This window comes from Mustela nivalis (assembly GCF_964662115.1).
Source record: "Mustela nivalis genome assembly, chromosome: 3".
Lineage (NCBI taxonomy): Eukaryota > Metazoa > Chordata > Mammalia > Carnivora > Mustelidae > Mustela > Mustela nivalis.
In genome coordinates, this window is record NC_139022.1 from 120,049,053 (window position 1) to 120,076,605 (window position 27,553).

At 46.6% G+C, this 27,553-nt stretch overlaps 1 protein-coding gene across 1 annotated transcript in view; it reads left to right on the forward strand.

The window, feature by feature from the left end:
- SH3PXD2B (SH3 and PX domains 2B) overlaps positions 1-27,553 on the forward strand; it is a 99,810-nt gene that overhangs the window by 28,354 nt on the left and 43,903 nt on the right. The window contains exons 2-4 of the mRNA XM_082726104.1: positions 2,718-2,798; positions 13,372-13,447; positions 19,585-19,661. Of these exons, the coding sequence (XP_082582230.1) occupies positions 2,718-2,798; positions 13,372-13,447; positions 19,585-19,661 (234 nt within the window). The remainder of the gene's footprint in view (positions 1-2,717; positions 2,799-13,371; positions 13,448-19,584; positions 19,662-27,553) is intronic.

Below are 27,553 nucleotides of genomic sequence, written 5' to 3' on the forward strand. Positions count from 1 at the left end.
ATCTCAGACATGTCTGGCCTTTCCTGGCCTCCATATCCTTACTCGTCCTTTCTCTGCCTGAATACTCTGTTCTCCACTCTTCTGGCCAGCTCCTCGTCCTTCAGGTCTCAGCTCAGTGCTTACTTCCTCGGATAGGCGGTCCCTTCCAAGGACAACCAGCTGCCCCACCTTCCCCCATCTCGTTCTCACCGCAGACGCTGGGGGCCTTCCTAAGCACTGAATGTAACTTCCAATTACATACATACTTGCTTGTCTGCAGGTCTTTTGCCCATCTTCCCATCTCCAAGGGCAAGGTCTAGTTCGCTTTTGCTCCTCATTGTGTCCCAGCACCCAGCAAGGTGCCTGGCACACAACAGGTACTTAATAAATGTTGTACAGTGAATGAATGAATGACAGATGGGAGCCACTCAAAATCCCTGTGCCGGAGTATTGCTGAAGCAGAATAGAAGTCTTTTTAATAAAACTGATAACTACTCAGGTGGCTTTAGAGACAGAGTTCTTTTTTTGTCAGAAAAACACTTTTCCAAGGTGATTCCCAAAAGATGCCTTGACCTGTTCTCTGGCTCCATGAGGTCCCCAGGACCGGGGAGCACAAACAAGGGCGGGGGGGGGGGGTGCTGACATGCCCAAATCCCTGACATTAAATTAGCCTGTTTGGATAAACGGGGGTGGGGCAGGCATTAGAGAATCAGAGTACAGGATACTGAAAGTTCTTGATCTTTTCCTTTCTGCCAGGCAAAGAGCTCAGAGCTTGGCCTCTAATAATCTTTACAACTCTGTGTGAGATGGACTTGCTGACCTCATTTTATAGTTAAGGAAGCTGTGGCTTTGAGGGTTAGGAAATTGTGTGAGTCTAGAGCTTCTTGACTCTAGAGCCCACGTTTCTTCCTCTCTGTCATGCTTCTCGGAAATAAAATGCATGTTGGATTTGGAGAGGTCATTCCTGGTGGACATAGCTTGGCACTCAAGGGCACTTCCCATCTTAGCCAGAATTATCTTCCCCTTATTCATCTCTTCTTACCTGGAGAATCTTCTCCTGCAAGTCCCTAACCGTCACCCTGGTCTCTGGCCCCAGCCCCCACAGAGTTGTTCCAGAACAACTTTGAGGAAAGTTTCCTGATGAAGTTTCCAGGTCCTTTGAAGTGTACCATGATGACCCTAGGCTTCAGAGAGCTCCTCCTACCTCCCATCCCACAGCAGTCAGGACCAGAGCACATGTGTCAGAAACCCAAAGTAAGCTGGCTTCAAGAATAATTTGAGAAGGCAGGTTCGGCCCAAGATGTACTGGCTCGGGAAATGTGACAGACCAGGAGTAGATTGAGCTGCAGGCAGAGCTGGATCTCAGGGTCAGACCGTGTTACAGGAATCTACTGATGTTGGCCTCCTTCTAGAGCAAGCTCCTTCCAAGCGATGATGAGATGATCCCCCAGCAGCTCCAGGTCCCGGTCCTAATAGCCTAGCCACTTCAAAGAAGAGAGCTTGACTTTCTCAGGGATTGGAGCAAAAGCCCCAGAGCTAACTCTTACTGGCTCTGATTGGTTCAGCACAGGTCACATGCTCATTTCTCAACCAATCACTGTGGATAATGAGTGGCACCCACCTCTGTATCTAAGGAGCTGTGGGGAAGGAGGTTTTCTTCATCCATATATGCCCCTGTCCCTCCAGCCAACCCTCAGCTCATGGCCTCTGACAACACTGAGCCCCTCGTGTTTATACAGCATTTCTGCGTTTCCAGAGAGCTTTTTTTTTTAAGGCTTTATTTATTTATTTGACAGAAATCACAAGTAGACAGAGAAAGAGAGGGAAATAGGATCCCTGCTGAGCAGAGAGCCCAATGCAGGGCTCGATCCCATGACCCTGCGACCATGACCTGAGCCAAAGGCAGAGGCTTTAACCCACTGAGCCACCCAGGCGCCCCTCCAGAGAGCTTTCACATACTTACTTTTTCATTGTCAACTACCCTGCAGCCACAGATCGTTTGTGCAAGTCAGGAAAGGGTTATGCACGTGCTGATTTCTTATCCCCAGTGTCCAGGTGGTGTGCAGGGTCACTAGACCCTGCCTCTGACCCCCTGCCACCTCACTTTGCCCAAATTTGTTATCGTACATTGTGTTCTGTGTGGGCCGTGACCTGCGACAAAGGCTGGAAACATGGCCCCGTTGCTTATAAAGTGCTTCACTGTTCTCGGCTACGTGAAATCCTCACACTGTCACGTGAAGCAAGTGCCGTCAGCCCAATTCACAGATGCAGAAACTGGCACTTGGAAAGAGAAGGGACCTGGCCCAGGGCCTGCTTGGTGAAGTGGCGTGGTGGCTTCGCTTTATGAAAAGTAGAAGAGGCCCAAGAGCCGCCGGTCTCAGTGACTTCTGACAAAAGGCAGAATTCTAAGAATGACTGGAAAAAGAGCCAGCCCCAGGGCTCTCTGGATTGAGTGGAAAGCAAGAAATCTACAGTGCTATAAAGAATACCATCTCCTGAGATGAGCTGGGTGCTAATGCTTTCCCATTGATTTCACTTAATCCTTTGCATAGCTCTCAGAGATGGCGGTTATACCCACATTATTAGGGAGGAAGCTGAGACCCAGAGAGAGTGACTTGTCCAAAGCCATTCGGCTGGTACCCAGGTCTTTCTGACTCAACACTGTGTCTTGCACCAGAGCCCTGGAAATGGAGGGCTCCCTTGGTGTTAATGCCTGTCTCCTCTGTCCCTCTCTGTAGGTCTATATCATCCGGGTTACCTGGTCCAGCGGCTCCACGGAGGCCATTTACCGGCGCTACAGCAAGTTCTTCGACCTCCAGGTAAGGATTTGGAGTGTCTGGTGAGCCGTGGTGTAGGAAGAAGTTTAATTGGGCTAACTTTCCATTTTGACATCAGAACCTAGACCCTCATCTGTAGCAGACACATAGTATTCTTTTTTATTTCTTAGACTTGAAAATGTCTGTGTGCTCACTTCAACCGCCCAGGTACTGAAATCAGAATGATGTAGAAATTAACATGATCCCTGTGCAAGAATGACACAAAACTGTGGAACACACGCTTGACTATTCCAGGAGGGAAAAAACCTTCCTGGCTTCAGGCATAGCTTGACCTAGGTTTTTCACAGTACCACTGCACCCAGCTCCTTCCACTCATCCTGCATTCCTATGTTCACAGTATTGGCTTTATCCTCAGATCCCACGGGGTTACAGAATGCTCTGAGCTTATACTCAGCGGGAAGGAGTGAAAGGTCACTTCCCAGAAGTCCCAGTGAACACAGTGTCCTCTGCATACCATCCCATGTCTTGACCTCACATGTTCTCTTGGAAGGTTGGGTGATATTAACCACAGGCAGCCTTGTTCGTATGGACCTAATCCATTCCTAAAAATGCTGCATAAAGAGTTTCCAGAATCTGTATTTCATTATTTTAAAGGGAGAGGCGAGATAATAACATGCTCTTAACCAGTTTCCCCAGTATCACTAAAACAATCTCAAACGCCTATGTAACAAGCTGCCAAGAGTTATTGCATAATGGAAACCAACTGAAACACCAGTTACCTAATTATTAAAATGCGCTGAACTTGTTAGTGGTATTTTGTGTTCACAAAATGCAACAAAATCAAACAGTACCATATGTAAATTACATTTTCCTTCTGGTCCACAGCAAACATGTAAATACACAGAAGGGCTGTATGTAAAAGATGCTAAGATACTATCTAAAACAGACTTGGCAGGAGCAGCTTAGGGGTCAGGAAGGGGCTGAACCCTAGGGGAAAGGCAAGGAAGATGACTCCCAATGCCCTTAAATGACATGAACAGGAGGTATAGCCCTGTCTGAGAATGACCAAGACACCCTCTTACCTAGATGCCCTCTTACCCTCTTACCTCTGTGCAGAGCTTTTATAGCAGGTCTTCAGTTCAGAGATTGAATGTTGGGTAAACACTTCTACAAGTTACTAGACTGACTTTTCACACACGGCATGTCTGTGTAGGGAGGACTGCCTATATTTTGCTTCCAGAAGCCTCTTGTCTGCCTCTTACCTCCAGAAGATAACAGGGGGCAGAGAACAGTGAAACTGCTACAGTCAGGATTGCTAGCCTGCAGATTATGGACACCCACACAGCAAACACCCCCTGAGCAGCTTAGGTAGGAAGAGAGGGGTAGGGGAGATTTATGGGAGGAGGCAGCTTTGCCCCACAGAGCCCAGAGCAGGAAAGGCAGCCGGCCTCATGGGGGCCACGGAACTAGCAACTGAATGGCCCTCACAGGCCCAGCAGCTCCCCAGCCATCTATCACAGTGGCCCCAGGGTCTCCCACTGAGCCTACTTTGTTTTCCTGCTAGCCTCTCCAGACCAGCTTCCCCGGACCCATTAGTCTATATACCCCGGACAGCACCGCAGTTTCCAAGTTGAAATGTCCTTCCCTGTCGTCAACACACCGGCGTTTCTAGGTGCTGGGTCCAGTCTCCAGAGGAGAAAATCTGATTGTCCCAAGGGTATTGGGTCCACCTCCGAGCCTGTCAGCTGTGGCCAGAGAGGTCGGGGCGTTTGGTATAGCATCATCTGGAGGAGGAGGCTGGACGAGGACGGGGTGGGGAGGAGCTTCTGGAAGCACATATGGAAATGTTAATTGCTATTCTGCAGCCCATGAGGCAACATACCCAGGGCTTTAGACCTAGACAGACTGGGTTCAAACCTCAGCTTGCCTTTCAGATCTCTGCTTGGTGTCCCCTCTTTGTGTTTCTGAGACTCGGTCTCCCCATCTGCATGTTCAAAGTGAAAACACTTTCTTGTGCATTCATGGTGACAGTTAATTGAGATGTGCCATGCTCAGTAAGCACATTAGCTGTCATTAGCTGTCCCTCTGTTCAGATGAGACTTGCCCAAGGTGACATCATTTGGAACTGTTTGAGCCAGCGTATGTTCACGAGTCTCCCTGGCCCAAAGCCTGTCCTCCCTCAACTCTCCTGTTCTGACTCAACTTTCTTATTTCTACCAGAACTTAAAAGTGAGGTTTTCTTTCCCACTCAGCATAATGGGCAATAATTGGGGGTTTGCTATCACAGAAACAGCTGCCTCAGGCTCCCCTCCCTGCTAGTCTAAAGGCAGTGGTTCAGCCAGCTTTAAAGAGTCCCAGATGGGTGGCTGGAGTGGGAAAGTCACGGAATTCCAGAGGGTCCTGCTGTCCTAGAAATGGCCGGCTGCCCACCCCCTACATCCCAGAGGGGGTATCTGGCAGAGAGTAGGGCAGACCCCACCAGCCAAAGTCAGCTGTTCCCAAGGACGAGTCAGGGAGGCCCGCCCGTATGGGGCTGTGACCCCCTGAAGTAAGATGATTTCATGATCCCACCCTCCCCTTCCTCCTGTCTGGCGAGTAGCCTCGGCTTTTTCAAAAGTATCTTGGCACAGAAGAGTATGGGGAGGGCCAAACTTTCGTGGAGGAACAGCTAGGCCAGTGTGGCGTAATGGAAAACGCAGAGGACTCAGTCAGGAGACTTGGGGCCCAGCCACCTGTGCTGTGTGGCCTTTGGCACACCCCTTAACCCCTTTGTTGCCTTACTATCCTCATCAGGAACGTGAGGTAATGACAATAGAAACAGCATTTCTGGACCGTTGACTGCTCAGCATCTCAATATATTGACTCCTTTAATCCTCATGTTAAACTTATTAAATTACATAGATGAAGAATCGTAGGCTCAGAGAAGTTAAGTCATTTGCACAAGGTCACACAGCTAGTGAATATCAGAACTTGGATTTAAAACTAAGCAGGTGATACCAGATACCACACTCTTAGCCACTGTGCTTCTAGTGCCCTCTCTCTAGTGGCTCCTTCACAAGGTTTATGTGGCCTTAAGGGACGTGATGTGTGTCCAGAAGGAGTAGAGCACAGAGACAGCAGATTAGTGATTGCCAGGAGCTGGGGGGAGGGGGAAAGGGAAAGAGGCTCTTTGTTAGTACTGGGTATCTTTTAGGGGTGATGAAAATGTTCTGGAATTGATGGTCATGGTTGCATAGCCTTGTGAATATACTAAAAACCACTGGATTGTACACTTTAAAAGGGTAAATTTTATGGTATTTAGGTATATCTCAGTTGCTTTTTTTTTTTTTAAAAGTGATGATATATGTGAGCAGTTTCTGGGCTGTCGAGCCCCGAACAAATGTCAGCTGTTGGGATTATTGATGGGCGTGGGTTGCTGCTGGGAACTGGCGTAAAGATTAGAGGAAGAGACGGTGCCAGTTTAATAGAGTGGTTAAGATCCTGGGCTTCGATCCAAATGCTGCCACTTACTGGCTGTGAGATCTTGGTTTAGTCAGTACTGTTTTAGTTACAGATGACAGAAACCCAGTCAAAATGGATTACTCAAAAAGAACATTGATTAGCTGAACATAACTGAGACATCTAAGTGTTCTTGGCTTCAGGTGTGGCTGGATCTAGGATCAAAAGTGTCAGTGAGGACCTGCCTTCCTCCAGTTCTCCTCGTTCTTCATGCCCAAGCAGGGTGATGGGTGATTCAGAGGTGGTCACAGCTCCAAGCTGTATCCCACAGGTCAACTTAGTGGCTTCAGGAAAAAGAACACCCTCAACACTTTAAGCAAAAGTCTCACTGGTTCATCTTAGGCCAGTGGCTGGACCAGTCAGGGCCGCCCTAGGGACTGGAGTAGAATGTGCGTAGACTAACTGAGGAGTAGAAGATTCCCCTGAAGGAATCAGACAGCTGCCACAGAGGGGGGATAGCCTGTACATGACAGAAAACAACACATGCTCCTCCGGGTCGGGGCAGGACATTCCGGCAGAGGAAACAGTCTACAGAGAGACTGCCTGGGGTAGAAAGGAAGAGCATGACTCAGGCTCCTTTGTGGGAAAAGAGACTCACAGTCACCAGCAAGAAGGTCCCCTTTATGACAGTCCACCTTCCAGTGTGATTTCCTGACCCTCTTCTGCTTAGAACAGCCAGACCCTAATCGTCATTCCTGCCACTTCCCAGTGGATCTCTGACCTCATATCTCATTCATTCTAGGGTACAGGCTATAGAGCCCTGTGGCAAGACCTGGTATCTGGTCCCAGCACTGTGTTACCAGCTGTGTGGCCTTGGGCAGGCCACTCAGCCTCTCTGAACCTCCCTTTCTGCCCTAGCTGGGGCCCATGCTGGAGAGTCCATTACAGCGTGCCAGAGAGAGCTGGCATATGAGCAGGGCACGGGGACGGCCAGAACGCGCAGAGCGCTGAGGGCAGTGCCTGGCGGAAATGGGGTTTGGTAGAGTGACACTGTGACGGGGTCAGTGAGCATTTGCTGAAATACGCCATGTATCCACTTTCTGTGCCATCCCATTTAGTCCTGAAGTCACAGAGAAGAAAGCAGAAGCTCGGAGAGGCAGAGTCCTATGCCCAGAAGCAGCATGGCTGTGATTCAGGCCCAGGTGTGGCTGAGTCTGAAACCCGTGCTCCCAACCACTGAGCCCCCCAGCCTCCTTGAGGCCTAGCATTGCCTTTATATCTGTCTTTTCAAAGCCGGGTTTGCCTCCGAGTTCTGCCTAGAGCTGGTCTTCAGGGGCCCATCTGGCACTCCCACTAAGATGCGGCCAGAACCTGTCTTGCAGAGGGCTGCTCCCAGCACAACACAGGCCCAGCACAAACAGGCCTCAGATGGGAGAGGGGTCCACTCTACGCCACGCCATGTGACCTTTGCCCTCTGAGTTTTCCCAGGGGTTCAGTGTGTCCCCCAGGCCAGCGTCATGGTCTTTAGCAGAGCTGGGACAGCCCTCACAGAAGGCACAGTTAGCTATGTGCTGAGCCAGACCTGAGCCAAACCCCAGTGTGCAGAGAGGGACCTCTGTTCCAGCCAGGGGGCCTTAGGCAGAGCTCACTTCCTGGAGGAGCTGACATCTGAGCAGGGCCTTTACAAAAAGTAAGGAGCCGACCTGCTGGCAGGATAGAGGAGGGCTTTACCTGAAGAGGAAGCCACATGTGCAAATGTATAGAGGCAGGATTTCTAGCTGGGCATCTGGCAGAATTCCCGTGGTGGGGAACACAGCCAGCTGGGTCTACTCTGCCTAGCATGGAGCTCAGGGGAGAAGTGGGAGAACATTCCATCTGTGAGGACCCAGAGAGGGCTGTTCCTAGGGACAGGGGCTTGCTGGGAGAGTTGTTTCTGAGGCACAGCTCATCCCAGAGTTGGGAGTGGCTGTCCCAGGGCACACAGCAGAAGTCTTTTGTTTCTCACAAGGGTTGAGACTTGACCGACCTGTCCCCTCTCCAGGAGTTTGATGGCCGCAACTGCCCTTCTGAGCTTTGGCAAATGTCTGCCCAGAAGCCCCCATGCTCCACCCCAGAGGCCAAAGGAAAGGGAGTGTCTCCTCATCTTCTCTGGGGGCAGGTACAAGGGGTGGCAGAACTGAAGGGCTCCCACTCCCCAGGCAGACCTGGCCTAGCCGGAAAGGCTGCCCAGCAAAATCCTAGGCAAAAGCTGGCCTCAGAATCCACCAGCCGTATTTATCTGTATTTATTGAAGTACTGAATAGCAAAGGCTGGGTCCTCAGACACACAGACACTGTCTTCAGAAATTGCAGGGCCTCCCACATGTTGTACACACTTCATGGAGTCATCATCCTTCCCTGCCGTCTGAAAAGCTGTGGCCATCTCGGTGGCGAGTAGCTGAGACAGCCCTTTCCCGCATGGTCAGCAGTTCTTGATTTCTGAAATGGAAAGGAACAACATTGTGTTGGTCAGTTGGCTCTGATTCCCAGTCCAGGGGTCCTGTCGCTGCCACCTAGAACCTTTCTCCTAATGTCTCTTCTCCTAGACCACAGAATAAGGAAGGGCTTTCCATGGCTGACCAAACCAGATAACCACTTTTTTTTTTTTTTTAACACATTCATTCATTCTTTCTTTGCACGGTTGTATGCCAGGGACCCAGGACCTACCAGTGAGGAGGTACTGGGGCAGGCCAGATGGCAGGCAGACTGATAAGGAAGTCAGACTGAGAAAACGCTAACCTGGACCGAAGGGGCTGCAGGAAGAAGAGTGAGGTGGGGAGGTGGGCCCCACGTGGCATGTCCGCCAGGACCCAGACCGTGCTGATATTTAGCCAGACCAGCTCCTCGAGGGGCAAAGTTTCCAAAGACAACGAGCCATGTCCACCAGTTCCGGGTATGTCATTGTGTGCTGTTTCGAGGACCACGTGGCTTCCCAGCGACCCTGCGCACGGCGGTCTCCACGGCCTGCTCTGGCTCTTCTGGGACAGGAGGCTTTGTGATCCTGAGGGAGTAAATCCCTCCAAGTCCAGTCTGCCACTAACACAAACCACGTGTGGCCCTCCACGCCAGCTTCCACACTGTTTTCCTTGGACAGCATGTCTCCTTTCTCCCCGCCACAAGCTGATGTGTTGAAAACTGCTGATGGAGTGTTCTCTCTTCCCCCTTGGAGGCCTGCAGTGTGGCCACTTGACGTGGCTTCCTCTCCCTTCCCATCCCCCAGACTGACTCACTTTCCTCCTCGGTTTCCAGTCCTCCTCACCCCGAGCACCTTCCTTTTATTATCTGGGCGGCAGGGCATGGATTTTCTAGTTTCCCAGGAGAGCAGTCTACCCTGGGCCTCAGCCCGGCATGCCTCTGGTCCTGTTGCTGCAGACTGCCTGGGTCTGAGGGTTCCCATGGAGTGTCTGGAATGTGGCCTGTGGGTGCTAAGTACAACAGCTCTCTGGATAGAAGCAGTTTGTGGCCTATGAGCCTGGACACACTAAGACCAAGAGCAAACTAACTCACAGGCTCTGATCTCTGCTTGCCCATAGTCCTCTTAGATTGTCATTCCCATTGGCAGGGTGATAAAGAAAGCGAACTAAAATTGGATATGGCTAAATGAGGAGGGTGGGTTTCTAGTCCAGCCCTGCACCGTCTGTGATGATGGCACTGGTCATGTGAGGCTATTTAAATGAATAGGAATTAAATGAAATTAAAAGTTTGATTCTCCAGTCTCTGGAGCCATGTTTCAAGCGCTCAGCCTTGGAGCTCCATCTAGGGCTAGTGGCTGCAGTAAGGGCCATACAGACATAGAGCTCTGCCATTACTGCAGAAAGTTCTGTTGGATAGCCAAGCTCTGGCTCCCGAGGGCACTTGGATAGTCTTAGGACTTTGCCAACCTGGAAACACAGCCTTGTGATGGAATGTTATTCAGCCTTAAAAAGAAAGGACATTCTGACCCCTGCTCCAATGTGGCTGAAACTCAAAGACATGGTACTGAGCAAAATAAGCCAGACACCGAAGGACGGACACGGTGCGATTCCGTGACACGCAGCACCGAGAACAGGGAGATCTGTACAGATGGAAAGGGCAGCGGTGGTTGCCAGGGGCTTCAGGTGGAGAATAAGGAGTTCGTATTTAATGGGGACTGTTTCAGTTTTGGATGATGAGGAGCTTCTGGAGGTGGATGGTGGTGATGGTTGCACAGCAGTGTGAATGTGCTTCATGCCACTCGTTGTGTGGTCAGAAGGGTCAAAATGGTAAAGCAGACTGCGGTCCTCCTTCCCCAGATGCTGACTCGGGCTCCCTGGGCCGGGAGGCTGGCTCCTGACATGCAGTGGGCCCGAGGAAGCATCAGAATGTAACTCCAGGACTGTCTGGTCCCCAAGGTACAATCTGTGCTTAGACTTCACAGCATGAAACCCAGATCTGCCACCTCAAATTAATAAATGACATTTGGCGGGGGACACTTCAGCTCTTTGGGCCATGCTCGTCCGGGTAAAAGCAAGTCAGGACAAAGGACGAGAGAGTAACTTCCTAAGGCGTGCTGTCGGGGACCACAGGCAGCGCTGGGGAGGCCTGTTCCTCTGACCTCCTTCTGACAGGCACAGAAGGAAGCCAGGAAGGGGAACGGGTGGATGGATTACTGGCGCATGCCGTTCTTTTCTCCAGAGTTCTCTTTATTGGTGTTCCAGCATCATCCTGACAAATAAAACTGAGAAGGACCAAAAAAGATGGCGTTAGACAAACCTGTCATTTCTGAAAGACTCTGTAGCTGAGACCGAACGATCACCCTACTTTTCTAAAGAAAGCATGCTGTTCACCTGCGCACAAAATATTCAACTTACTTTATCTCAGGCTGATTTTTCACACTTGCGTGACACTCCAAAGCCACCCTTGAGAGTGATCTTAGGGAAAGGGAGTGGGATTTCAATTAAGGTACCTGAACTAGCCGGACCACCACTTAGCTGGGCAACGTCAGGCAGCTGTCCATCTCTGCTCCCCAGTTACAATGTTTGTGATACAAACATTTGTATCACAGAGTTACTGCGAAGGTCAGATCAAGTCATGCGTAGAAAGGTTTACTAACCGTAAACTGCCAAACAACTGTTAGTCGTGGTGACTAATTAGTGTTTAATATTACAAATAGTGCAATTAGTGTTTAATATTACAAATAGTTTAATAATACAGATAGTATTAGCTAGGGCACTTAGCAAACAGGTGAAGCTGTCCCCCACAGTGTTCCATTCGTCACCTCTGTCAGTTTTTGCTGAATGTCGACTTTGTGCCGGCATCAGAAAGCTCCTGGATGCAAAGAAAGCAGCCTGCCTTTGCCCATGGGCCTGCTATGGGCTCTCCAGTTGCTGAATGATGGTGGACCAAACATGTCCCATGATGTCCCAAACTTGTCCCATCGCCACACAGCACAGAGTAGGGCCAGTGGGAAACCACAGATCAGACCATGACCTCTGGGCTGCTCTGCAGGGTACCGGGCAGGCCAAGGCAGACCAGCCTACCCAGGGGCATCACAGAGGACAGCAACAGTGGGACAAGGAGCCCCAACTCACCTCCCAGGCCCTCAGAGCGATCCATGTTCGTTGTCTCTGCTGTGTCGTCAAGGCTGGTGATGTGACGGCAGGGAAGCCACGGGCTTCCACCCCTGGCCGCATCGCCTGCTGGCTGCAAGCCCATGGCAGATTTCTTCCCTCTCTGGGCTCCAGTTTGCTGGCTAATCATGTCCACCTTGAAGAAGTATTCAGAAGATTTAGTGAGAGCATGTGCCTAAAGAATCTGGTCCGTGCCTGGCACGGATAACGTGTTTCTCTTGCCCCTCCAGCCTCTCCTCCCCCTCCCTGCTCACAAGCCATGCTTCTTCAGACTTTCTTTCCTTCTACCAGAGGGGCATCTTGAATGTCTTTGTCCTGGAGGAGAAATGATGAGCGGGCTTGTCACATTCCAGCCATCACCTGGGGGGCTCAAGGGTCCCTTGCCCTCTGCTGGAATCCCGGGCCCAGGTACCCATAGGGTGGTTATGCTGCCGTGACAGAGAGCCTCTCTGTACAACAAGGGCCCATCTCTTACTCGGGTTGCATGTCCATCGGAGCTTTTGGGGGCTCTAGACCTGCAGGGGCAGAGAACACACACTTTCACACACAGAGAGACACGCCACTGTCTGCCGTAGCCAGTCACATGGCAGAGAGAAGTAGAGGTAATGAATCACACACCACTCATGGCTCTCCCACCCCAAAGTCACACGTATCTCTTCTGCTCACATGTAACTGGCCACATCCCACCGCCAGGAGGTGGGGAAGTACCGATCTACGGTGTGCTCAGGAAAAGAGCCAGAAATCTGATGACAGCCTCCATCACTGCCACGGCCCTGCTTTAATCCATAAAGTAACACTGCACGTCGGTCTCATTAGGGCCTACTTAGAGATGAGACCCAAGGTCTGTCAATTCCCCAAGACCACAAACAACAGGTCCTTGGGATTTTGTCTATCAAATCAGAGAGGTGTTTATCACACTAGTGAAAGGTTTTCAGTCTGGGGACTCTGCCCCTGTCCTTTCCCACTGCCGCAGTAGCCTACACCTACCTCTGAAGGTGCTTCCTACACCACCCTGTAAGAATCAGTTTCCTTTTCAGTCTCTCTGAACTACAGTCTTTTCATCTTCAAACCCCATGTGCCTAGCACAGAGCGGGACCCAGATCTATCTTTTGGGCCAACTGCGGAATCTTAGCATGGTAGGGAAGTGTAATCATCTCACAGACCTAGATCTAACCAGCCTGAGTCTCAGTGGTTTGTTACCCAACAAAACCTGCAATTCTTAGGAAACAGATTGACCTACTGTCAGTGGAATTCTGGTGGCTCTGGGGGTTCCTGTTTCCGGTCCTGTGGCTGGAGACCTCCAGGAAAACTGAGAATGGCCTCTCCCAGCTCTGAGCCTTCACTGATACGGTGGCTGTAGACAGAGAATTGTTTTCATGGAGATCCTTCATCCCACTGACATTGCCTTCCCCATTAGTCTGGGTTTCTGAAAAGCTGAACACAGCAGGCCTTTGTATATCAAGTCACGTATTTCACATAATTCCCTTAAAATGTCAGAGATGCATTTATCATATTAAAGGCTTCTATTTTTGCTATTCTCCCCCTGTTTAGATGCAGATGTTGGACAAATTTCCCATGGAAGGAGGACAGAAGGATCCCAAACAGCGGATCATTCCCTTTCTACCAGGTGGGTGAGACACATGCTGTCAGAACGGGCTCCGGGGGATCCGGGACAACCCCCACATCTCTCAGCTTAGCTTCCTGGGACAGTGTCCTAATGACCAGAGTCCCAGTCATTTGTAGAAATTAGTGTCTAAGGATAGGTGCTGTGGGGTTAGATGCTACACCATCTACTGCGGCAAGATACTTCAGCTCCAGGATCCTCAGTTTTTCTGTCTCTGCAGTGGGAATAATTAGAGCTCATAAAGCTTTTGTAGTGTGTGGCATCTTTGTTTGGCTACAATGTGACTTTGCTATTGCCATGGCATGAATTCACACCAATTTGGCAACTTAAAACTACCCTCATTTATTATCTCACAGGAAGTCCAGGCAGGTGCTACTGGGTTCTCTGGTTAGTCTCCTAAGGCAGAAGTCATCGTCTTGGCCAGGCTGGGCTCTTATCTAGAGGATTAGAGAAAAATCCACTTCCAGCCTCATTCAGGTTGTTGGCAGAATTCAATTCCTTGCAGTTATGGAAATAGAATACGGGTTTCCTTGCTTGCTCTCAGCCAGGGACCCCTCAGCTTCCAGAAGCTGCCTGCATTCCTATCCATCTTCTAGCTGGCACTGGGGCATTGAACCTTTCCCATGCTTTGATATCTCTCTGACTTCCCCTTCAGCCACCTGTTGGAGAAAGCTGTTGGCTTTTAAGGACTCACGCATTATGTTATACCTACCTAGCTAATCCAGGATAATTTCCCTCTCTTAAAGTGAACTGTAGCATACACTGTAACAAGAACCTAGGAGTGAGATCTCATCATATACACAGGCTGTGGAGTTCTGGGACTGTGAGGATGAGGATGGACATCTTTGGGGACCCATTTTAAAAATTCTGTCTACCTGTCTGCCACAGTAACCAAGCACCTGCTGAGCTCCAGTCGCTGTGTAGGAGTTAACACATTCATGGTTGATCCCTGCCCTTAGACATGAAGTGTTCCTTTCCCCACCAAAAAAAAATTCCTTTAGGAATAGTATTAAGTATGTCTACTGTAGGCCAATCGTGGGGCTAAGTGCTTTACAGTCATTACCTTGTTTAGGCTTCAGAATAACCCTGTGCCCATTTTGTAGATTAGGAAATTGAGGCTCAGAGAAATTATGATCATTTGCACAAATAGCAGAGCTGGGCTTCAAACACAGCTTTGGCTGGCTCCAAAATTCATGCCTGAAGTCAAATGGCCCCAGTTCAAATGCCAATGCCTCCACTCATCCACTGCTACCTTCAGTGAATTATTTAAGCACAGAGTTTCCTTCTTCATTTACAAATTGGAGGTAATAGTGATACTTAAATAATAAACTTGTTGTGAGGATTAGCTAAGTGCTAAGTGACACATAACTAGCAGCAATCAAGCACTTACTATTATTTTTATGTACAGATAATCAGCAAATTGACAGTCACCCCAAACCACAAATATTTAGAGCTGGAAGGGCCCTTTAGATCTTTTCCATTTTGCAGACAAGGGAGCAGGCCAGAGAGGAGGGAGACTCCCTGGGTCCCCCCCCCCCCCAGGAGCCCACCCTCCCCTCCCTACTCCAGGGTTCTGCAGTCAGCACATCAAGTGGTTCTTCCAGATATTAACATCACAGAGTGGACTTAGAGACAGGGTAGATGTGTTTGCCAGGCCTCATCTACTGGGAGAATCATTTGCCTAAAAAAGCTGATGTTTTTAGTTCTTCCACGGAGAAAGTGTGCAATCAGACTGGAATTTTTGTCTCCAGTTGGAGAAAACCCAGTGTGCCAATGCAGCAGCCAACTCGTAGTGCTCCCGAGCATGGGATTTGAAGTCAAACCGACCCAGTTCCGTGACCTCACACAGATGATAGCCCTCTGCCCCCAAGCCTCAGTTTCTCCATCTGTAAATGGAACAATGACTCCTGCTTTACAAAGCTTCTCTCCCTGGTACATAGTAGGTTCTCTGCAAAAATCAGAAACAGGATCCTGGGACGTCCCTTGGGAATTTCTTGGTATTCATATTTTAGAGTCCTACTTAAATAAATGATATGTCTGAATATTCAAGTTGAACTGGACTCTAAATGTAGGCTTTTTTCTTCAAGGAAGGAAAGGAAAGCAGTGAGTTATAACTCTTTACTGGATGAAAGGCAACAACCAGCTGTGAAAAAACTTCCCAGGACAGGGAAGAACTTGAGCTGACCCTCTCCCAAGGCCCTGAATGCTTTCGTGTTTACAGAATCCTTTTTCCACCCACAAATTTATGAAAATGCTGTTCTCAGAGACTCAGCCCCGTTTTTTCCTGCTCAGGGCACCCACTTGCTGCTCAGAGGTGTGGTCAGGCCCCAGGACCCCTAGAGCGTCCCTTCGTGGCTCACCACTTCACTTTTCCTTGAGGCCAAGGCCAAGGGCAGGGATACACAGGCGGCATGTCCCCTCTCCTAGGGGTCCGTTTTCTGCCAAGACTGCCGCGTCAGCAGAACAAAAGCAAGTCTCTTGTTAGCACAAAGGCAGGGGGAGGGGGGAACAGTCCTGTACAATTTTCCATCCCAGCAAGAGCCGGGGAAGCCAACTTGGCAGAGGATGCGGCTTGAAAAATAAGACTTACAGTTTGGCCTTCCACCACTGTGGAAAACAAAAGCCTGCCCGTTCCCACCAAAGCCTGTGCACTCCACCAAGCACCCTTTCCGCTCCAGGAAGGCTGGAGCTCACCCTCCTTCCCCACAACTCACACAGAAACTCATCAGGCGCCGATAAGGGACCATTGCCCCCATTGGCATTGGACTCAGAGCCCCCCGCCAAGGAGGTACTGGCCGCATAGTTCTACCCAACAGCCTAGGGCCTGAGCTGGCTTCCAGATCTGCTGCAATGGATGATGAATTAGCCTATCAGAGGCAGGTCTTAAGAAACCAGCCAGGCTGAGGAAAGAACACGGGCCCTTAACTGAGGAGTATGAGGCGTATCATCTAACTGGTTTCAAAAATTAAGTGATTAGGGGCACTTGGGTGGCTCAGTGGGTTGGAGCCTCTGCCTTCAGCACGGGTCATGATCCCAGATTCCTGGGATCGAGCCCCACATCGGGCTCTCTGCTTGGCGGGGAGCCTGCTTTCCTTCCTCTCTCTGCCTGCCTCTCTGCCTACTTATGGTCTCTGTCTGTCAAATAAATAAATAAAACCTTTAAAAAAAAAATTATGTGATTATTCTTTCTTGAGCACCTAGGAAGGGCCAAGCCCTGTGCTGGGTGAGTCATGGAAGTTACTTCTAACAGATACGGGCTGTTACCCCATTTTACAGATGAGGAGACCAAGGCTCTGGGAGGTAAATGCATTTCTCAAGGCAGCACAGTCACCCTGGATTGGCTAAGTTCAGCGCCTGTGACTTCCCCAGCAGGTGCCACCACGAGTCTTCCTGTCCCCCTTGCTGGCAGGGCACCTGCCATATGCCCAGAGACTCCTTTCCCACTGGGGCCCTGCGGGGAGAAGAGTGGTGCTTTTGTTGTCCTGTCACCTGTCACACCCCCAGGAGACCTTGAAGGTGCGGGAGTTCTCCATTCTTCATTCTCAGCCCTTGCAGGCTGGGCCTTGAGAAAATTCTCTCCGTCAGTGGTGACTCCAGGACTAGCCTGTGCTGTTCCCACTGGCGGGTGCCTGCATCGTGCCTATTGTGAATTGTTAGAGTGGGGTCACAACCTCCCAGTAAGAAGCCTGAACACCCCACTTCCCACCCTTCCTCTGATTTAGAGAAGGGGACATTATATCATAATGGGACCAAAATGGTTTTGGTAGGGACTCCTCTCCAGGTCTGAGAAACAGATTAGAGGCAAGAAGCATCTACTGTGGGAGGTTTCTCTTCAGGCAGGCATTCCTTATTTTTCCTAAAGCCTCGGGATTCTCCTCGGGGGTTCTAAACTGCTAATGGTTCCACCCACGAGGGTGGTAATTTGATGATCACAATGACTGGGGGTGGGATAGGAATGGGCCAGGGATGCTAAGCATCCTGCAGGATGGGGGACACTCCCACGCAGGGAAGGACTTCCCCACCCAGAATGTCAACTGGGTCCCTCCCTGTTGGAAAACACAGACTGTCGGTGCCTAGAGGGCAGGCCCCCTGCACTGGCCCATTGAGGGCTCACGGAGAGACCGCACCTATCCACTGAATAAAAGCAGGGGCACCAGGTTGTAAACCCTCCCCACTAGATTGCGTAATTTCCTTTTTTATGGGAAACAGCATGAACATTTTCTGATTTCAGAAGCAATATATGTTTATGGTAGGAAATTTGGGAAAAGTCAAAGAAGAAAACAAAAAGACTCTGTCTTCCACCCCTTGGAGATGCGTTTTGTTCTAGATTTTTCTTTTCTAATAAACATGGTGTGTCAGAAATTTGACTGACTCATAAGCAAAATTAAAACAATCACGATAATAAACAAAGGAGACTCCCTGTTATTAAAGAATTTGAGGAATATGCATTTTATCTCCCAGTGGGTTATTGTTTTCTTTTAAGTGGTAGAAGTTAAGCAGGAAAAAAAAAATTTCAACATTAGGTTGACCATATCTACCTAAATTCCTAATTGTGCCCTTTTGCCCAAGAGCCCGTGGTCAGATTATTTTAAATGTTAGGTTAACCCCTTTGGCTTTTTGGGTGCAAATCTCCCTTACCAGCTTGCATTGCAAATCTTGGAGTCAATAGGCTGTTTCCCATCATCCCTTTCAATTCTATCTTACACAAACTCCTTTGGACCTTTCCTGCCATTCTGTTCCTGCTCCCCCAAGCTCTATCTGTGGACATTGCAGCCCCCCCAGAGCCATGCAGGAGCACTGATTGACCTCTCCTTGCCCTGCCAGGCTTGTGACCCGAATTCTTCTCCTTGACCTGTCTCCTCTGAGCAGAAGTAGAAAAAGCTCTTCATAGCTCTCCATGCTCTGCTATTGGAAAAGCTGTGGTCTCCCTGTGCCCTCCTCTTTGACCTCCCCCTGGAGACCTCCTGCACTCTGCATAAGCTTGGCAAACGGGCTTGCCTCCATCCCCCACCTCCTTGCCCCCCGCCACCGCCGTGTCTTATTTCTGACTTTGCCTGCCCCCTGCCTGTGCCACAGGTCCAGAACAGTGAAGCCAAGCCATCTTACTGGTCAGTGCATCCACCTGGCCACCATCTGCCCATGACTCTCCCCTGTTAGACTCATGGGAGCTTACCAATCTGCTTTAAACAAACCTCACCAAGAGCATTTTAGCATCTTGGATCCTCAGTGGCATCGTTTTTGTACTTGTCTTTGCATGTGACCCCCACTGGAAGCTCTGGTACCACATCCAGTGCTCAGGATATCACCAAGCAAACAGTAGATGGAGTCTTGGTTAATTCTCGGTGAGGGAGGCAGGCTTGGAACCCTTCTGTTACAAAGAGCTGATTTGAGGAAGAGATTGGAAGGATTTGTCATCTTGGCAAGTGAAATCCACCTTCATACATTCATCAGGTATGAGTGCCATGTGGTGAGAGTACAAAATTGATCAAGGTCTGGTCAAATCCTGTGTGTACAGAGCCCCCGGACTAGGAGGAAAGAGGAAGCTCTAAATCGACAGTGTGTGGGATCAGAAAGAGACAGGAACTCTTAATCCATTTGAAGTAGGTCAAAGTTTCTCAACTGGGATGGTGGGTGAAGCTGGATAAGAAGGTAATCTAGACAGAGGGAAAGGCACAGAATAATGAAAGAGTGTGGGGTATTTGCAGAAAGTAAGACCAGACTAGGCAGAGGAGGACAGAGGAGAAAAGGAGGTTGAGCTGTTAGGTGGAACATATCATTGTCCTCTACTGCTTACTCCATCTGAGAACCCAAGAGTTCGATCATCAGATCTAGCCTTTCTTCTTCAACTGGTAGGAGCCCCCTCCTTTCCCAGGATTTATCCAGCCTCTCTCATCTCACCAAAATTTGCCTCCTGGGCCCCACTCCCTCAGGCCCTTGCACTTGAGCTGTGAACAGGTCCTTGGAGGACCATGCATGGGGTCCTCCAGGCCCTGTGGCCATCCAGCAGGGGATATTAATGGAAGCCAGGAATTTGGGTACCACTCAGACTTACCACAGACAGCCACACCCACACCCTCCAGGTTTGCTGAGAACTTATCATCACCCCCTTACAATACAATGTGTGCTCTCCACCTCTGCAGGCAAAATTCTCTTCCGACGGAGCCATATCCGGGACGTGGCCGTCAAACGCCTCATACCGATTGATGAGTACTGTAAGGTAAGTCTAAGAAATGTTAACACTTCCCTGTGTCTCGTGTCTCCTCTTTGAGTTGTTTCTTTTCTTCTTTTCCCTTTCTGGCTACAGAAATAGTCATTGTGAGTAATTCACAGCTAAAAGAAATGTAAAATCAGAAAATCAACCACCTATGAGTCCTCAGAGGCAAAAATTATTAAGGTTTCTACATTTCCTTTCTAGTTTTTCTATGTGCATTTCTTCATGGTGTTGACATCACCCCGTATGTGTTATTTTTGTGGCTCTTTCTTTTTTAATATTGTGATATAAGAATTTCCCAATGGTATAAAATCATCTTCTTGAGCCTACTTTAAATGACTGCACAGTGTTCCACTGAGTGTTAATATTCCAGAAGTTACTCAGTCCCTGTCATTGGACGGGGCAGCTGGCTTCCAATCTCTTGAATGTTATAAACCACAAGGGGCCTGCCTTTTGCTTAGATCTCCTTTGATTTGTGGCTGTGGTTGGGAAAGAAGCATGCTTTTCCTTTGTTTAGGTTCCCTTATCTTAAGTATTTATTTCTCGAACTTAAAATCACTAGCAGTTCTGATTGAGAAGGGTGGAAATAGCAAGAAATGCCTTAACAGTGGGGCAACCAGTGCTCTCTCTCCCTGAGACTGGAAACAGCAAGTATATTTGTTCTTCTCACTTCTGTCTTACATTTTCCTGGAGGTTCTAGCCAGCGTAAGCAAGCAAAAAAAGAAAATAAAAGACATACAGTTTGGAAAGGAAGAAATAAAACTGCCTTGATTCACAGATGATATGATTCTGTTGTAGAAAATCATAAGGGATCAACAAGAAAAAAAACTACTAGAACTAATAAACAAGTTTAGTAACATCACAGGCTAAAAGATTGATATAAAAAAATCAATTGTGGAGGCACCTGGCTGGCTTCTTTGGTGGAATATGAGACTCTTGATCTCAGGGTTGTGAGTTCAAGCCCCATACTGGGCATTGAGCCTACTTGAATAAATAAATATATAAATAAATAAATAAAACTCTTTCCTTATAAAAAACAATCAGTTGAACCTCTAAAGACTAAGCATGAGCAATCAAAAAATGAAATTAATCATTCTACTCACAATAACATCAAAAAGAGTAAAATACTTAGGAATGAATTTAAGAAGTACAAGGTTTATACATTGAAACTACACTGTTGAAAGAAATTAAACCAGCTCTGAAGTAATGGAGGGACATTCCATACCCATGGACTAAAAGACTCGACAATGTTAAAATGGCAATTCTTATTACTACTCAGCCATCAAAAAGAATGAAATCTTGCCATTTGCAATGACACGGATAGAACTGGAGGATATTACACTAAGTGAAATAAGTCAGTCAGAGAAAGACAAATACCATATGATTTCACTCATATGTGGAATTTAAGAAAACAAAACAAACGAACAATGGAGGGGGAGACAGAGAGGCAAACCAAGAAACAGACTCTTAACTACAGAGAACAAACTGATGGTTACCAGAGGCAAAGAGGTTGGGGATGGGTGAAATAGTGATGGGGGTTAAGGACCATACTTGCTGCAGTGAGCACCGGGTGATTTATGGAAGTGCTGCATCACCGTATCATACCCTATAATTAATAATACACTGAATGTTCACTACCTGGAACTTAAAGAAAAACTTTAAAAAATCTAGGAGAATAAATTAGAATTTGGGGGTCAGGATGAATTTCTTAATGAGAACAATGTGTGTGTGTATATTGTATATACTTGGAATTTGTAGAAATTGACGTGAAAAAGACAAAAAACCATACAGGGAAAATGGGCAAAGGACAGGGTTGGAAATATAAAAAGAAAAAACAAAAACAAACAAAAAAGCCCAATGACAAACAATAACAAAGACACAAAATAGAATAAAATGGCAATTCTTCCCCAGTTGATCTCTATATAATCTGTCAAAATCCTAGTAAGCTTTTTTGTAGAAATTAACACGCTGATCCTAAACTGTGTGGAGAAATGCAAGGAACCCAAAATAGTCAAAACAATTATGAAAAAGAAGAATAAAATTAGAAGCTTGTAGTACCCATTTCAGAACTTCTACAAAAGCTACGGTAATCAAGACAGTGTGGTACTGGCATAAGGGCAGGCACATAAATCAGTGGGACAGAAATGAGATCCTCGAAATAAACTTTTGTGAAACTTATGGTCAATTGATTTTCAGCAGTAGTGCCAAGAAATTCAGTAAGAAAAGGATAATCTTTTTAACAGTGTGGGATAATAGAACATCCATACGCCAAAAGGAAAAAAATTAAGTTGGATCCCCACCTCATACCGTGCTCAAAAATCAACTCAAAATGGATCACAGACCTAAACGTAAGAGCTAAAATTATAAAACTTCTAGAAAAAAACATAGACGAAAACCTTCATGATCATGATTTAGGCAGAGAGTTCCTAAACAGGACACCATAAGAGAAAAATTGATAAATTGGGCTTCATTAAACTTCTGAACTCTGTACTTCAAAAACATCGCCTATGAAGAAAATGAAAAAACATGTCATAGATGAGGAGAAAATATTTGTAAATCAGATCTCTGACAAGGGACTTGTATTGAACCTATATAAAGAACTCTAAAAACTCAACCATAAAGATGACCTAGTTTAAAAACAGACAAAAGGGGTGCCTGGGTGGCTCAGTCGGTTAAGCGTCTGCCTTCAGCTCAGGTCATGATCCCAGGGTCCTGGGATCAAGCCCCACATCACGCTCCCTGCTCAGCAGGAAGCCCGCTTTCCCCTCTCCCTCATCCCCATTTCTGTTCCCTCTCTCACTGTGTCTTTCTCTGTCAAATAAGTAAATAAAATCTTTAAAAATAAATAAATAAAAATAAAAATAGACAAAAAAGATTTGAGTAGAAATTTCACCCAAGAAGATGCATGATGGTTATTAAGGCTGTGAAAAGGTGTTCAGCTTCATTAATCATTAAGCAATGAGAAATTTGCAGAGCCATGGGAATGGCTATAATCCACAAGACAGCAAAACTAAGAGCTGGTGAGGATATGGACAACCTGAACACATAATAGGACATTCTGGTGGGGACACATGATAGGAAACCTCTTGGGAAAACTTCAGCACTTTCGTCCACAAGTGAAATTGACCATGTGGCCACTCTTAGGTATCCAGAGAATTGAAAACATGTCCACACAAAGACTTGGATGTATGTGTTTGTAGTAGTACCAGTTCATAATAGCCAAAAACTGGAAGCAATCCAAATGTCATCATCAGGAACATAGATAAAGAAAATGTGGACTATCCATACAATGAGATATTTTTCAACAATAAAATGCAGTGAAATCCTGATAAATGCTGCAGGTTGGATGAATCTCAAACCCATGATGCTAAAAGAAGCCAGATACCAAAGACAATGTGTTGCATGATTCTATCTACATGAAATGTGCAGAAAGACAACTTTATAGAGACGGAGAGCAGATCAGTGGTTTCAGAGGCCTGAGGACAGTACAGGCAGAGATGGACCACACATTAGGCGAGGGAAATTTTTGAGGTGATGGAAAAGTTCTAAAACTAGATTGTGGTGATGGCTGAACAACTCTATAATTTACTAAATGTCCCTGAATTGTATCCTTCTAATGGGTGGGTTTTATGATACATAAATTATACTTCAATACATCTTTAAAAAAAAATATAAAGGGGGGCATGCGGTGTGAGGATAGATGCCCCTTGTCTTGGCAGGAGACACCACATGGGCAGAAAATCACTTCTGATCACTCCTTTCTTCTTGCCAGACATGACCTCATTTCACCCCTCCAACAACCTTAAGGAATAGTTTTTATTATTCCCATTGTGTAGACGAGGAAACAGAGGCCCAACAAAGTTCTCTCTCTTTCCCTGGGCCCAAAATGAATAAATAAGTGTTTTTTTAAAAATCCTGGAATAAAAAGAGATAGCAGCTGCCTGCATCTGGCTGGTGCTTGGAATGGTATAGAGATCGTGAATTCACCTGGATTCTGAATTTGCCATAGGGAAGAAATGGCTTATGTCGTGTGAGCCATGTGGAAGTTACCACTCCCTACTATTAATGCATCATAAGAGGCAGAACAGATATTTTGGGGTTTGGGTTGGCCAAATTCCCCAGCCTGGCTTCAAGGGAACTGCCCTCCGGGAAGGAGATGAAACCGTCTATTCACAAAGTCTGCAAAATCCTTTACAGACTACACAGATTTACTTAACATTTGAGTATCTGTTATTAACATTGTTGTGAGCTGACTTAAGGCAATTTAATCTATAACTATTAGCTTTATTTTAGAAGAAATTGGTAATCTCCAATAGGTAAAGATAGACAAAGGTTGTGGGTATCCCAAATCTAATTCCAACTAGGAAGAAGCTTTCTGCTCTATTAGATCTGTTATAAAGTTACAGTAATTAACATAATATGGTGTTGGCACAAGGATAGGCAGACCATTAGAACAAAATAGAGAAGCCAGAAACAGACCTGTGTGTTTTTGGAAACTTTTTAATATTGGCAAAAGCAGCCTTGCAGGTCATTGGGGGGAAAGGTTGGATTCCTCAGTAAGTGGGAATCCTTATGGGAAAAAACAAAACAAAACAAAAACAACGGTATCTAACCCCTGCCTCACACCACACATGTAATCATTTCCAAGGAAATTAAAGACCTAAATGTAAGAGGCAATAGTATAAAAGGTTTTAGAAGATAAAAATGGGGGGGGGCACTTTATAATCTCTAAGTATAGAGAGATTTTTTTTTTAAGATTTTTATTTATTTATTTGAAGAGATCACTAGTAGACAGAGAGGCAGGCAGAGAGAGAGGGAGGAAAGCAGGCTCCCTGCTGAGCAGAGAGCCCAATGTGGGACTCGATCCCAGGACCCTGATATCATGACACGAGCCGAAGGCAGCAGCTTAACCCACTGAGCCACCCAGGCGCCCCTAGAGAGATTTTTAAAGACACAAAGTAGCAACCATAAAAAGACAGATTTATTTGACTGCATTAAATTTAAGACTCTGTTCGTTCAAGAACACAGTGAAAACAGGACTTGGCCAAATTCTGCCACATATACAAGCATTTATTATCAAGCAGCGCTCTAAACAGCCTCTCAAGTTGTTCTGTAAGCTTACTGAAATACCAGCTGTCAGTCTGACACCACTTTGCATGGACATTTCCTCGAGACAAATGGAATGATAGCCCAGTGCCAGGATCAGCTAATCCCACCCTGGTCTGACAGTAAAATCCCCTAGAAGAGACAGAACACAGAGGACTCAGAATCCTAAACCCAGTGCACCATTTTCGAGGATGGATTTGCCACATTCTTTTCATGCAAGGACCAGAGTAGCTGAGAATATTTCTAGAGCATCCCTCATTTCGGCAGTAAAGAGTATCGTTTCTAACAACTGTCGTAATGGTAAATAAAGGCTGCGGTGTTGGTCAAAGGTCAAGAAAATGGAAGCCATGAAGTAGCCTTTTCTAGAGTGAGGACTTGTGAGTAGAGGTCTTGACTTGCTCAAGTGTTCATTTTTGATGAAGATTCAGTTTTACTAACCATTATTGGGGTGTAACTTAAATCTAACATACATACATAAACACCCAGACAGACAAACACATGAGTGTGTTTGCCCATACTGTAGTATTTTAAAGTAAATGACAGGCAGTCTAATGGCAGAGTTTACCAGACTCCTCCTGTCAAGATTTTTACTGTATACTACCACCTGTATTGTTGTTATTATTATTACTATCATCATCATTATTATTATTTTTAAATTTAACTCACTTTTTTAAACTTCTTAAAAATATACTCTTTGGAGGAAATTTTACAATACACCATAATATAAAATTGCTAAAAATTGCCATAAAAATAAAAGAGCGAGCAATAAAACAATAGCAACAAAGGATATGTCTTTAAATCTAGCCAGCTGCTGCTGTCTGCCTACCGAAAGCCCCTCACTGCCTGGTCCTGCTCTTTTTTTTCTTTTTTCTTTTTAAAGGCTTGCTTATTCATTCATTCATTCATTCATTCATTCATTCATTTTAAAGAGAGCATATGCTAGTGAGGGCTGGGGGAGAGGCAGAGGGAGAGAATCTTCAAGCAGATCCCTTTCTGAGCATGGACCCCACACGGGGCTCGATCCCATCACCCATAAAGTCATGACCTGAGCCAAAACCAGGAGTTGGATGCTCAACTGACTGAGCCACCCAGGCCCCCCAACCTCATCCAGCTCTTAAGAGGCAAGTTAGGAAGGAAAGTTTTTTCTTCCAAGAATTTCCCAGTTTTAGGTCTTATGTTAAACTCTTTAATCCATTTGGAGTGGATTCTTGCGTGTGGTGTAAGATAAGGACCCAGTGTCATTCTTTTGCATGTGGATGTTGTTCTCCCAGCACCATCTGTTGAAGAGACTCTCCCTTCCTCATTGTATGTTCTGGGAGCCTTCTTCAAAGACTAGTTGCCCATATGTGTGGATTTATTTGAGGGTTCTTGGCAGTGATTTTGTGGATGTAATACCAAAAGCAGAGGCAACAAAAATAAAAATAAATAAGTGGGACTACATCAAACTAAAAGGCTACAAAACAAAGGAAATAATCAACAGAGTAAAAAAAGCAACAAACAAAATGGGAGAAAATATTTGCAAGTCATCTATCTGTCAAGGGATCAATCTTCAAAATATATAAAGAACCCATATATCTCAATCGTAAAAAAGCTAATAACCTGATTTTAAAATGGGCTAAGACCTTTAATAGACATTTCTCCAAAGAAGATACACAAATAATCAACTGGTATATGATAAACTGTTTAATGTCACTCATCATCAGGGAAATGCATATCAGAACTACAACATCAGGATGGCTATTACAAAACACAAAAACAAAAAACAAGTGTTGGTAAGGATATGGAGAAATTGGAACACTTGCACACTGTTGGTGGGAATGCGAAATGCAGCCGCTATGAAAAACAGTATGGAAGTTCTTCAAAAAATTAAAAATAGTGCTGTCATATGATCCGGCAATCCCACTTCTGGGTATACAGCCAAAGAAATTGAAGTCAGGGATCTGGAAGAGAGATTAGCACTCCCATGCTGGTGGCAGCACCAGGAAGAAACTTTCTGCTTCACTAGACCTTTTACAAAGTTACAGTAATTAACGTAGTATGGTGTGGGAACCTAGTGGTGGAAACAACCTAAGGTGATATATACATAGGACAGAATACTAGTCCACCTTCAGAAAGGATATTCAGACATACATCACAGTATGGGTGAACCTAAGGATGCCGTGGGAAATGAAATAAGCCAGTCGCAGAAAGATAAAATCCTACACTTCCGTGATCGTCCAACTCAGAAGCACAGAGCAAATTGGTAGTTGCCGGGCGCTGGAGGGACAGAAAAATGCAGAGCTACTAACTGATGGGCGTGAAGTTTCTGTCAAGCAAGAGGAGTAAGGTCTAGAGATCCCCAGGATGACACCCAGCCATACAGTGTCACGTACTTAAAATTTGTCACGAAGATAGATCTCGTGAGTGTTCTTAACACACCAAAATAAAATTTTAAAAATAGAAAGAGAGAGAAGTGGTCATTCTCTGGGACATTCATTTTGAAGTTCAAGGGTACTAAAAGAACTGAGAAAACTCAACCTCCTCCCTAGGCGAGGCATTTTATCTAACAGGGCTGTCTTGCTAGCTCTAGAACCACCACCAGGAACCACCACTCAACCATACTTAATTGATACAGTACCGAGAGGCATACAGTTAATGTTGTCAAGCAGCTAGTGTATGATGGAAATCTTAAAGCCACTTCCTCACTCATTCGGTAGCACGACCTTCCAAGGGGGTGTTTGTGATTTCCATTTTACAGATGAGCAAACAGGCTCAGAGAGGTGATGGGACATGGCCAGAGCCAGAATCAAGAG